This window comes from Oncorhynchus mykiss, chromosome 25 (assembly GCF_057628025.1).
Source record: "Oncorhynchus mykiss isolate SJ-2025 chromosome 25, ASM5762802v1, whole genome shotgun sequence".
NCBI classification, from domain to species: Eukaryota; Metazoa; Chordata; class Actinopteri; order Salmoniformes; family Salmonidae; genus Oncorhynchus; species Oncorhynchus mykiss.
In genome coordinates this window covers 22,662,292-22,675,000 of record NC_143046.1, presented here as the reverse complement: position 1 = coordinate 22,675,000, position 12,709 = coordinate 22,662,292, and the positions used below count along the sequence as shown (strand labels likewise).

Genomic DNA, 12,709 nt, shown 5'->3' with positions numbered 1-12,709 from the left:
GTTCCTTCCCTCCTTCACAGACAGAGACTACAAAGTGGTACACTACAATACTCACTTCTTCCTCCATGTTGTTGAAGAGTCCTCTTTCTCCCCCTCCTCTTCCTCCTCCTCCTCCTCCTCCTCCTCCTCCTCCTCCTCTGCCTTCTTCTTCTGCTTTCTGTCACCCTGCTGTCCTGCTCCTGCATGGCACTTGTCTGCATCCAAAATGGCACCCTAGTCCATATGTAGTGCACTACTTTTGACCAGGGTCCATAGGGCCCATAGGGCTCTGGTCAACAGTAATGCATTACATGGGGAATAGGGTGCCCTTTGGAAGGCAGCCAGTGTGAGCCAGTGTTTGAGCCAAGCCCAGTGGTTTCCCCAGCAGAGAGAGAGGAAAGAGACCCCAACAGAGCCTCTCATCCGGCGGGCCCTGTCTGGTTCTGGGCTGTGGTTCTTGGAGCTTGCATTGTCAGAGGCTCTCTTGGATCACTGTTGGAGATGGAATGAGTAACATATACAGCGGTGCCAAGGAAAGGCTTGTGTGATGGAAACCAGACTTACAACCATCCAACACCCGGAGTTACAGAAAAACAACCCTGTATTACTCTGTCAAAACATCTCCAAGCAACTAACATCCTGGAATTGACCTTTCTGTCAACTGTTCTCTTCCAAATGAATTTGTAGGTGTGTGTGTGTGTTATTTTTAAAATGTTTAATAGCTGTGTGTGCGGGTGTTCCTTTGTTCATGTGTGTGTGTTCTGTATAGTGTATGTTTGAGAGGCATTGCGTTCCAGTAATAGGGATATGCATAATTCAATGCCTACAGTAAGCAAGATGGTCCCAGATCCCTGGGACAATGAAAGACAGCACAGGGACCTGACTAAGCAAATCAGCAGTTGAGGTTTTCCATCAATGTCACAGTTCCATGATGGTCTGTCCTGTCCACCCTCGGTCCCTCTCCTGTCCCTCTCCTGTCTCCCCTCCTGTCCCTCTCCTGTACTGTCCCTCTCCTGTCCTGTCCCCCTCCTGTCTCCCCTCCTGTCCTTCTCCTGTCCCTCTCCTGTACTGTCCCTCTCCTGTTTCCCCTCCTGTCCCTTTCCTGTCTCTCTCCTGTCCCTCTCCTGTCCCTCTCCTGTCCAATCTCCTGTACTGTCCCTCTTCTGTCCTGTCCCTCTCCTGTCTCCCCTCCTGTCCCTCTCCTGTCCCTCTCCTGTACTCTCCCTCTCCTGTCCCTCTCCTGTTTCCCCTCCTATCCCTTTCCTGTCCCTCTCCTGTCCCTCTCCTGTCCACTCTCCTGTCAACTCTCCTGTCACTCTCCTGTCAACTCTCCTGTCACTCTCCTGTCCCCCTCCTGTCCCTCTCCTGTCCACTCTCCTGTCTCTCTCCTGTCCCCCTCCTGTCCACTTTCCTGTCCCTCTCCTGTCCCTCTCCTGTCTCCCCACCTGTCCCTCTCCTGTCACTCTCCTGTCCCTCTCCTGTCCACTCTTCTGTCCACTCTCCTGTCCCTCTCCTGTCTCTCTCCTGTCTCTCTCCTGTCAACTCTCCTGTCCACTCTCCTGTCTCCCCTCCTCTCCACTCTCCTGTCCCTCTCCTGTCCCCTCTCCTGTCCCTCTCCTGTCTCCCCTCCTGTCCCTCTCCTGTCCCTCTCCTGTCCACTCTCCTGTCTCCCCTTCTGTCCCTCTCCTGTCCACTCTCCTGTCAACTCTCCTGTCCCTCTCCTGTCCACTCTCCTGTCTCCCCTCTTCTGCACTCTCATGTCCCTCTCCTGTCCCCCTCCTGTCCACTCTCCTGTCAACTCTCCTCTCCACTCTCCTGTCTCCCCTCCTGTCCACTCTCCTGTCTCCCCTCCTGTCCACTCTCCTGTCCACTCTCCTATCCACTCTCCCGTCCCTCTCCTGTCCCTCTCCTATCCACTCTCCTGTCCACTCTCCTGTCTCCCCTTCTGTCCCTCTCCTGTCCACTCTCCTGTCAACTCTCCTGTCCCTCTCCTGTCCACTCTCCTGTCTCCCCTCTTCTGCACTCTCATGTCCCTCTCCTGTCCCCCTCCTGTCCACTCTCCTGTCAACTCTCCTGTCCACTCTCCTGTCTCCCCTCCTGTCCACTCTCCTGTCTCCCCTCCTGTCCACTCTCCTGTCCACTCTCCTATCCACTCTCCCGTCCCTCTCCTGTCCCTCTCCTATCCACTCTCCTGTCCCTCTCCTGTCCCTCTCCCGTCCCTCTCCTGACTCTCTCCTGTCCCTCTCCTGTCCCTCTCCTATCCTCTCTCCTGTCTCTCTCCTATCCCTCTCCTGTCCCTCTCCTATCCACTCTCCTGTCCCTCTCCCGTCCCTCTCCTGTCCCTCTCCCGTCCCTCTCCTGTCCCTCTCCCGTCCCTCTCCTGTCCCTCTCCTATCCACTCTCCTGTCCCTCTCCTGTCCCTCTCCTGTCCCTCTCCCGTCCCTCTCCTGTCCCTCTCCCGTCCCTCTCCCGTCCCTCTCCCGTCCCTCTCCTGTCCCTCTCCCGTCCCTCTCCTGACTCTCTCCCGTCCCTCTCCCGTCCCTCTCCTATCCTCTCTCCTGTCTCTCTCCTATCCCTCTCCTGTCCCTCTCCTATCCACTCTCCTGTCCCTCTCCCGTCCCTCTCCTGTCCCTCTCCCGTCCCTCTCCTGTCCCTCTCCTGTCCCTCTCCTGTCCCTCTCACATCTACAATCCTGTCCCTCTCCTGTCCACTCTCCTGTCACTCTCCTGTCCCTCTCCCGTCCCTCTCCTGTCCCTCTCCTGTCCCTCTCCTGTCCCTCTCCTGTCACTCTCCTATCCACTCTCCTGTCCCTCTCCTGTCCACTCTCCTGTCCACTCTCCTGTCCCTCTCCTATCCACTCTCCTGTCCCTCTCCTATCCACTCTCCTGTCCCTCTCCTGTCCCTCTCCCGTCCATTTCCTATCCACTCTCCTGTCCCTCTCCTGTCCACTCTCCTGTCCACTCTCCTGTCCCTCTCCTATCCACTCTCCTGTCCCTCTCCTGTCCCTCTCCTGTCCCTCTCCTGTCCCTCTCCTGTCCACTCTCCCGTCCCTCTCCCGTCCCTCTCCTATCCACTCTCCCGTCCCTCTCCCGTCCCTCTCCTATCCACTCTCCTATCCACTCTCCCGTCCCTCTCCTATCCACTGTCCTGTCCCTCTCCCGTCCCTCTCCTATCCACTCTCCTGTCCCTCTCCTATCCACTCTCCTGTCCACTCTCCTATCCACTCTCCCGTCCCTCTCCCGTCCCTCTCCTATCCACTCTCCTGTCCCTCTCCCGTCCCTCTCCTTTCCACTCTCCCGTCTCTCTCCTATCCACTCTCCCGTACCTCTCCCATCCCTCTCCTATCCACTCTCCTGTCCCTCTCCCGTCCCTCTCCTATCCACTCTCCCGTCCCTCTCCTATCCACTCTCCTGTCCCTCTCCCGTCCCTCTCCTATCCACTCTCCCGTCTCTCTCCTATCCACTCTCCCATCCCTCTCCTGTCCCTCTCCTATCCACTCTCCCATCCCTCGCCCATCCCTCTCCTGTCCCTGTCCTGTCCCTCTCCTATCCACTCTCCCATCCCTCTCCTGTCCCTGTCCTGTCCACTCTCCTGTCACTCTCCTATCCACTCTCCCGTCTCTCTCCTATCCACTCTCCCGTCCCTCTCCTATCCACTCTCCTGTCCCTCTCCCGTCCCTCTCCTATCCACTCTCCCATCCCTCTCTTGTCCCTGTCCTGTCCACTCTCCCGTCCCTCTCCTATCCACTCTCCGGTCCCTCTCCTATCCACTCTCCCGTCCCTCTCCCGTCTCTCTCCTATCCACTCTCCTGTCCCTCTCCCGTCCCTCTCCTATCCACTCTCCCGTCCCTCTCCTATCCACTCTCCTGTCCCTCTCCCGTCCCTCTCCTATCCACTCTCCTATCCCTCTCCCGTCCCTCTCCTATCCACTCTCCCATCTCTCTCCTATCCACTCTCCCATCCCTCTCCTGTCCCTCTCCTATCCACTCTCCTGTCCCTCTCCCGTCTCTCTCCTATCCACTCTCCCGTCCCTCTCCCATCCCTCTCCTGTCCCTGTCCTGTCCACACTCCTGTCCCTCTCCTATCCACTCTCCTGTCCCTCTCCTATCCACTCTCCTGTCCCTCTCCCGTCCCTCTCCTATCCACTCTCCCGTCCCTCTCCTATCCACTCTCCTGTCCCTCTCCCGTCCCTCTCCTATCCACTCTCCCATCCCTCTCCTATCCACTCTCCCGTCCCTCTCCTGTCCCTGTCCTGTACCTCTCCTGTCAACTCTCCTGTCCCTCTCCCGTCCCTCTCCTAACCACTCTCCTGTTCACTCTCCTGTCTCTCCCCTGTCCCTCTCCTATCCACTCTCCTATCCACTCTCCTATCCACTCCCCTGTCACTCTCCTATCCACTCTCCTATCCACTCTCCTATCCACTCTCCTATCCACTCTCCTGTCTCTCCCCTGTCCCTCTCCTGTCCCTCTCCTATCCACTGTCCTGTCCCTCTCCTATCCACTCTCCTATCCACTCTCCTGTCCCTCTCCTGTCCACTCTCCTGTCCACTCTCCTGTCCCTCTCCTATCCACTCTCCTGTCCCTCTCCTATCCACTCTCCTGTCCCTCTCCTGTCCCTCTCCCGTCCCTTTCCTATCCACTCTCCTGTCCCTCTCCTGTCCACTCTCCTGTCCACTCTCCTGTCCCTCTCCTATCCACTCTCCTGTCCCTCTCCTGTCCCTCTCCTGTCCCTCTCCTGTCCCTCTCCTGTCCACTCTCCCGTCCCTCTCCCGTCCCTCTCCTATCCACTCTCCCGTCCCTCTCCCGTCCCTCTCCTATCCACTCTCCTATCCACTCTCCCGTCCCTCTCCTATCCACTGTCCTGTCCCTCTCCCGTCCCTCTCCTATCCACTCTCCTGTCCCTCTCCTATCCACTCTCCTGTACACTCTCCTATCCACTCTCCCGTCCCTCTCCCGTCCCTCTCCTATCCACTCTCCTGTCCCTCTCCCGTCCCTCTCCTTTCCACTCTCCCGTCTCTCTCCTATCCACTCTCCCGTACCTCTCCCATCCCTCTCCTATCCACTCTCCTGTCCCTCTCCCGTCCCTCTCCTATCCACTCTCCCGTCCCTCTCCTATCCACTCTCCTGTCCCTCTCCCGTCCCTCTCCTATCCACTCTCCCGTCTCTCTCCTATCCACTCTCCCATCCCTCTCCTGTCCCTCTCCTATCCACTCTCCCATCCCTCGCCCATCCCTCTCCTGTCCCTGTCCTGTCCCTCTCCTATCCACTCTCCCATCCCTCTCCTGTCCCTGTCCTGTCCACTCTCCTGTCACTCTCCTATCCACTCTCCCGTCTCTCTCCTATCCACTCTCCCGTCCCTCTCCTATCCACTCTCCTGTCCCTCTCCCGTCCCTCTCCTATCCACTCTCCCATCCCTCTCTTGTCCCTGTCCTGTCCACTCTCCCGTCCCTCTCCTATCCACTCTCCGGTCCCTCTCCTATCCACTCTCCCGTCCCTCTCCCGTCTCTCTCCTATCCACTCTCCTGTCCCTCTCCCGTCCCTCTCCTATCCACTCTCCCGTCCCTCTCCTATCCACTCTCCTGTCCCTCTCCCGTCCCTCTCCTATCCACTCTCCTATCCCTCTCCCGTCCCTCTCCTATCCACTCTCCCATCTCTCTCCTATCCACTCTCCCATCCCTCTCCTGTCCCTCTCCTATCCACTCTCCTGTCCCTCTCCCGTCTCTCTCCTATCCACTCTCCCGTCCCTCTCCCATCCCTCTCCTGTCCCTGTCCTGTCCACACTCCTGTCCCTCTCCTATCCACTCTCCTGTCCCTCTCCTATCCACTCTCCTGTCCCTCTCCCTCCCTCTCCTATCCACTCTCCCGTCCCTCTCCTATCCACTCTCCTGTCCCTCTCCCGTCCCTCTCCTATCCACTCTCCCATCCCTCTCCTATCCACTCTCCCGTCCCTCTCCTGTCCCTGTCCTGTACCTCTCCTGTCAACTCTCCTGTCCCTCTCCCGTCCCTCTCCTAACCACTCTCCTGTTCACTCACCTGTCTCTCCCCTGTCCCTCTCCTATCCACTCTCCTATCCACTCTCCTATCCACTCCCCTGTCACTCTCCTATCCACTCTCCTATCCACTCTCCTATCCACTCTCCTATCCACTCTCCTGTCTCTCCCCTGTCCCTCTCCTGTCCCTCTCCTGTCCCTCTCCTATCCACTGTCCTGTCCCTCTCCTATCCACTCTCCTGTCCACTCTCCTGTCTCTCCCCTGTCCCTCTCCTATCCACTCTCCTGTCCACTCTCCTGTCTCTCTCCTGTCCCTATCCTATCCACTCTCCTGTCCCTCTCCTATCCACTCTCCTATCCCTCTCCTATCCACTCTCCTGTCCCTCTCCTATCCACTCTCCTATCCACTCGCCTGTCCACTCTCCTATCCCTCACCTGTCCACTCTCCTGTCCCTCTCCTATCCACTCTCCTATCCACTCGCCTGTCCCTCTCCTATCCACTGTCCTGTCCCTCTCCTATCCACTGTCCTCTCACTCTCCTATCCACTCTCCTGTCACTCTCCTGTCCCTCTCCTATCCACTATCCTGTCCCTTTCCTATCCACTCTCCTGTCACTCTCCTGTCCCTCTCCTGTCTCTCTAATGTCCCTCTCCTATCCACTCTCCTGTCTCTCTCCTGTCCACTCTCCTTTCACTCTCCTGTCCACTCTCCTGTCTCTCTCCTGTCCACTCTCCTGTCACTCTCCTGTCCACTCTCCTGTTTCTCTCCTGTCCACTCTCCTGTCAACTCTCCTGTCCACTCTCCTGTCTCCCCTCCTGTCCACTCTCCTGTCTCCCTCCTGTCCACTCTCCTGTCTCCCTCCTGTCCACTCTCCTGTCTCCCTCCTGTCCACTCTCCCGTCTCTCTCCCGTCTCTCTCCTGTCCACTCTCCTGTCCCTCTCCTGTCCACTCTCCTGTCTCTCTCCTGTCTCTCTCCTGTCCCCTCTCCTGTCTCTCTCCTGTCTCTCTCCTGTCTCTCTCCTATCCACTATCCCGTATCTTTCCTGTCCACTCTCTTGTCTCTCTCCTGTCCCTCTCCTGTCCACTCTCCTGTCTCTCTCCTGTCTCTCTCCTGTCCCCTCTCCTTTCTCTCTCCTGTCCCCTCTCCTGTCTCTCTCCTGTCTCTCTCCTGTCCACTCTCCTGTCTCTCTCCTGTCCACTCTCCTGTCTCTCTCCTGTCTCTCTCCTGTCTCTCTCCTATCCACTCTCCCGTCTCTTTCCTGTCCACTCTCTTGTCTCTCTCCTGTCCCTCTCCTGTCCACTCTCCTGTCTCTCTCCTGTCTCTCTCCTGTCTCTCTCCCATCCACTCATCTCTCTCTCTCCTGTCCACTCTCCTGTCTCTCTCCTGTCTCTCTCATGTCTCTCTCTTGTCCCTCTCCTGTCTCTCTCCTGTCTATCTCCTGTCCACTCTCCTGTCCCTCTCCTATCCACTCTCCTATCCCTCTCCTATCACTCTCCTGTCCACTGTCCTGTCCCTCTCCTATCCACTCTCCTATCCACTCTCCTATCCACTATTCTGTCCCTCTCCTATCCACTCTCCTGTCCCTCTCCTATCCACTGTCCTGTCCCTCTCCTATCCACTCTCCTGTCACTCTCCTGTCCCTCTCCTATCCTCTGTCCTGTCCCTCTCCTATTCACTGTCCTGTCCCTCTCCTATCCACTCTCCTATCCACTCTCCTATCCACTCTCCTATCCACTCTCCTGTCACTTTCCTATCCACTGTCCTGTCCCTCTCCTATCCACTGTCCTTTCCCTCTCCTATCCACTCTCCTATCCACTCTCCTGTCCCTCTCCTATCCACTGTCGTGTCCCTCTCCTATCCACTGTCCTGTCCCTCTCCTATCCACTCTCCTGTCTCTCTCCTATCCACTCTCCTGTCCCTCTCCTATCCCTCTCCTGTCTCTCTCCTGTCCCTCTCCTATCCACTCTTCTGTCATTCTCCTGTCCACTCTTCTGTCTATCTCCTGTCCACCCCCTGTCCACTATCCTGTCCCTCTCCTGTCCCTCTCCTGTCCACTCTCCTGTCCACTCTCCTGTCACTCTCCTGTCTCTCTCCTGTCCACTCTCCTGTCTCTCTCCTGTCCCCCTCCTGTCCACTCTCCTGTCCACTCTCCTGTCTCCCCTTCTGTCCACTCTCCTGTCTCCCTCCTGTCTACTCTCCCGTCTCTCTCCCGTCTCTATCCTGTCCACTCTCCTGTCCCTCTCCTGTTCCCCTCCTGTCCACTCTCCTGTCCACTCTCCTGTCTCCCCTCATGTCCACTCTCCTGTCTCTCTCCTGTCTACTCTCCCGTCTCTCTCCCGTCTCTATCCTGTCCACTCTCCTGTCCCTCTCCTGTTCCCCTCCTGTCTCTCTCCTGTCTACTCTCCCGTCTCTCTCCCGTCTCTTTCCTATCCACTGTCCTGTCCCTCTCCTATCCACTGTCCTTTCCCTCTCCTATCCACTCTCCTATCCACTCTCCTGTCCCTCTCCTATCCACTGTCGTGTCCCTCTCCTATCCACTGTCCTGTCCCTCTCCTATCCACTCTCCTGTCACTCTCCTATCCACTCTCCTGTCCCTCTCCTATCCCTCTCCTGTCTCTCTCCTGTCCCTCTCCTATCCACTCTTCTGTCACTCTCCTGTCCACTCTCCTGTCCACTATCCTGTCTCTCTCCTGTCCCTCTCCTGTCCACTCTCCTGTCCACTCTCCTGTCACTCTCCTGTCTCTCTCCTGTCCACTCTCCTGTCTCTCTCCTGTCCCCCTCCTGTCCACTCTCCTGTCCACTCTCCTGTCTCCCCTTCTGTCCACTCTCCTGTCTCCCTCCTGTCTACTCTCCCGTCTCTCTCCCGTCTCTATCCTGTCCACTCTCCTGTCCCTCTCCTGTTCCCCTCCTGTCCACTCTCCTGTCCACTCTCCTGTCTCCCCTCATGTCCACTCTCCTGTCTCTCTCCTGTCTACTCTCCCGTCTCTCTCCCGTCTCTATCCTGTCCACTCTCCTGTCCCTCTCCTGTTCCCCTCCTGTCTCTCTCCTGTCCACTCTCCTGTCCACTCTCCTGTCTCTCTCCTGTCTCTCTCCTATCCACTCTCCTGTCTCTCTTCTGTCTCTCTCCTGTCACTCTCCTATCCACTCTCCTGTCACTCTCCTATCCACTCCCCTATCCACTGTCCTGTCCCTCTCCTATCCTCTGTCCTGTCCCTCTCCTATCCACTATCCTGTCCCTCTCCTATCCATTCTCCTGTCCCTCTCCTATCCACTCTCCTGTCCCTCTCCTATCCACTCTCCTATCCACTCTCCTGTCCCTCTCCTGTCTCTCTCCTGTCCCTCTCCTATCCACTCTTCTGTCACTCTCCTGTCCACTCTTCTGTCTCTCTCCTGTCCACTCTCCTGTCCACTCTCCTATCTCTCTCCTGTCCCTCTCCTGTCCACTCTCCTGTCTCTCTCCTGTCCCCATCCTGTCCACTCTCCTGTCAACTCTCCTGTCCACTCTCCTGTCTCCCCTCCTGTCCACTCTCCTGTCTCCCTCCTGTCCACTCTCCCGTCTCTCTCCTGTCTCTCTACTGTCCACTCTCCTGTCCACTCTCCTGTCTCTCTCCTGTCTCTCTCCTGTCACTCTCCTATCCACTCTCCTGTCACTCTCCTATCCACTCTCCTATCCACTGTCCTGTCCCTCTCCTATCCACTGTCCTGTCCCTCTCCTATCCACTCTCCTATCCACTCTCCTGTCCCTCTCCTATCCACTCTCCTGTCCCTCTCCTATCCACTCTCCTTTCCCTCTCCTATCCACTCTCCTGTCCCTCTCCTACCCACTCTCCTGTCCCTCTCCTATCCACTCTTCTGTCACTCTCCTGTCCACTCTTCTGTCTCTCTCCTGACCACTCTCCTGTCCCTCTCCTGTCCACTCTCCTGTCCACTCTCCTGTCCACTCTCCTGTCACTCTCCTGTCTCTCTCCTGTCCACTCTCCTGTCTCTCTCCTGTCCCCCTCCTGTCCACTCTCCTGTCAACTCTCCTGTCCACTCTCCTGTCTCCCCTCCTGTCCACTCTCCTGTCTCCCTCCTGTCCACTCTCCCGTCTCTCTCCCGTCTCTATCCTGTCCACTCTCCTGTCCCTCTCCTGTCCCCCTCCTGTCCACTCTCCTGTCCACTCTCCTGTCTCCCCTCATGTCCACCCTCCTGTCCCTCTCCTGTCCACTCTCCTGTCTCTCTCCTGTCTCTCTCCTAACCTCTCTCCTGTCTCTCTCCTGTCCACTCTCCTGTCTCTCTCCTGTCCCCTCTCCTGCCTCTCTCCTGTCTCTCTCCTGTCTCTCTCCTATCCACTCTCCCGTCTCTCTCCTGTCTCTCTCCTGTCTCTCTCCTGTCACTCTCCTGTCCCTCTCCTGTCCACTCTCCTGTCTCTCTCCTGTCTCTCTCCTATCCACTTTCCTGTCTCTCTCCTGTCTCTCTCTTGTCTCTCTCCTATCCACTCTCCTGTCTCTCTCCTGTCTCTCTCTTGTCTCTCCTGTCTCTCTCCTGTCCCTCTCCCGTCCTTCTCCTATCCACTTTCCTGTCCCTCTCCCGTCCCTCTCCTATCCACTCTCCTGTCTCTCTCCTGTCCACTCTCCTGTCTCTCTCCTGTCACTCTCCTCTCCACTCTCCTGTCTCTCTCCTGTCCACTCTCCTGTCTCTCTCCTGTCTCTCTCCTGTCACTCTCCTATCCACTCTCCCGTCCCTCTCCTGTACTGTCCCTCTCCTGGCCCTCTCCTGTCTCTCTCCTGGCCCTCTCCTGTCTCCCCTCCTATCCACTCTCCTGTCCATCTCCTGCCCAGGTACAGAGGACTACCGTAGCAGACTGAGTGGAGAGTGTTTCCAGGACCTGGTGTGTCCAGAGAAGTGTCGCTGTGAGGGCACCGTGGTGGACTGCTCCAACCTCAAACTGACCAAACTGCCTCCACACCTCCCCGAGCACACCACAGACCTGTAGGAGCACACACACACCACAGACCTGTAGGAGCACACACACACACACACACACACACACACACACACACACACCACAGACCTGTAGGAGCACACACACACCACAGACCTGTAGGAGCACACACACACACATACACACACACACACACACACACACACCACAGACCTGTAGGAGCACGCACACACACCACAGACCTGTAGGAGCACACACACACCACAGACCTGTAGTAGCACACACACACACACCACACATATACACACACATACACATACACACACATATCTCCCAGACCTCTCAGTCTCCCCTCTCTCTATCCCCTCAATCTATCCCTCTCTCCCCTCAATCTACCACCTTTCTGTCTCCCCTCTCTATCCCCTCAATCTATCCCCTCTCTCTATCCCCTCTCTAATTTCAATTAAAATGTAAGGGCTTTATTGGCATGGGAAACATACAGAATGTTAACATTGCCAAAGCAATGTGAAGTAGATAATAAACAAAAGTGAAATAATGTATTCATATTATTCATTTCCTTTGGCTTTGATGTCTCATGATTGAGTATTGCTCTGTTCAGGTAGACTGTGATTTTGCTGTGGTCTGATAGGGGTGTCAGTGGGCTGACTGTGAACGCTCTGAGAGACTCTGGGTTGAGGTCAATGATAAAGTAGTCCACAGTACTACTGCCAAGAGATTAGCTATAGGTGTCCCTACCTTAGGAGTCCCCTCGAAATCTACCATTGACTATGCACATACCCAGCGTGGTTATGTTGTCATAGTTGTGTCTAGGGGGGCAAATGGGGCAAGGAATGCTGTCACCTCCAGGCAGGTGTTTGTCCCCCTGTGTGCTGAGGGTGTCAGGTTCTTGTCCGGTTCTGGCATTTAGGTCACCACAGACTAGTACATGTCCCTGGGCCTAGAAATGGTTGATCTCTCCCTCTAGGATGGAGAAGCTGTCTTGATTAAAGTATCTATACCCCTCTCTCTACCCCCTCTCTCTACCCCCTCTCTTTATGCCCCTCTCTCTACCCCCTCTCTCTCTATGCTCATCTCTCTATCCCCTCTCTTTATACCCCTCTCTCTATCCCCTCTCTTTATGCCCCTCTCTCTACCCCCTCTCTTTATTCCCCTCTCTCTACCCCCTCTCTTTATGCCCATCTCTCCACCCCCTTTCTCTACCCCCTCTCTCTATGCTCATCTCTCTACCCACCTCTCTATGCCCCTCTCTCTACCCCCTCTCTCTACCCCCTCTCTTTATGCCCCTCTCTCTACCCCCTCTCTTTATGCCCCTCTCTCTACCCCCTCTCTTTATGCCCCTCTCTCTACCTCCTCTCTGTACCCCCTCTCTTTATGCCACTCTCTCTACCCCCTCTCTCTACCCCCTCTCTTTATGCCCCTCTCTCTACCCCCTCTCTCTACCCCCTCTCTCTACCCCCTCTCTTTATGCCCCTCTCTCTACCCCCTCTCTTTATGCCCCTCTCTCTACCCCCTCTCTCTACCCACTCTCTCTATCCCCTCTCTTTATGCCCCTCTCTCTACCTCCTCTCTCTACCCCCTATCTTTATTCCCCTCTACCCCCTCTCTTTATGCCCCTCTCTCTACCCCCTCTCTCTACCCCCTCTCTCTATCCCCCTCTCTCTATGCTCATCTCTCTACCCACCTCTCTATGCCCCTCTCTCTACCCTCTCTCTCTATACCCCTCCCTCTACCCCCTCTCTCTATCCCCCTCTCTCTACCCCCTCTCTCTATGCTCATCTCTCGACCCACCTCTCTA

At 56.4% G+C, this 12,709-nt stretch overlaps 1 protein-coding gene across 1 annotated transcript in view; it reads left to right on the top strand.

Moving 5' to 3' along the window:
* The window catches only part of slit3 (slit homolog 3 (Drosophila)), a 443,755-nt gene that overhangs the window by 323,136 nt on the left and 107,910 nt on the right, over positions 1-12,709 (top strand). Inside the window, 1 exon segment of the mRNA XM_036969807.2 lies at positions 10,790-10,940. Coding sequence (XP_036825702.2) covers positions 10,790-10,940 — 151 coding nt within the window.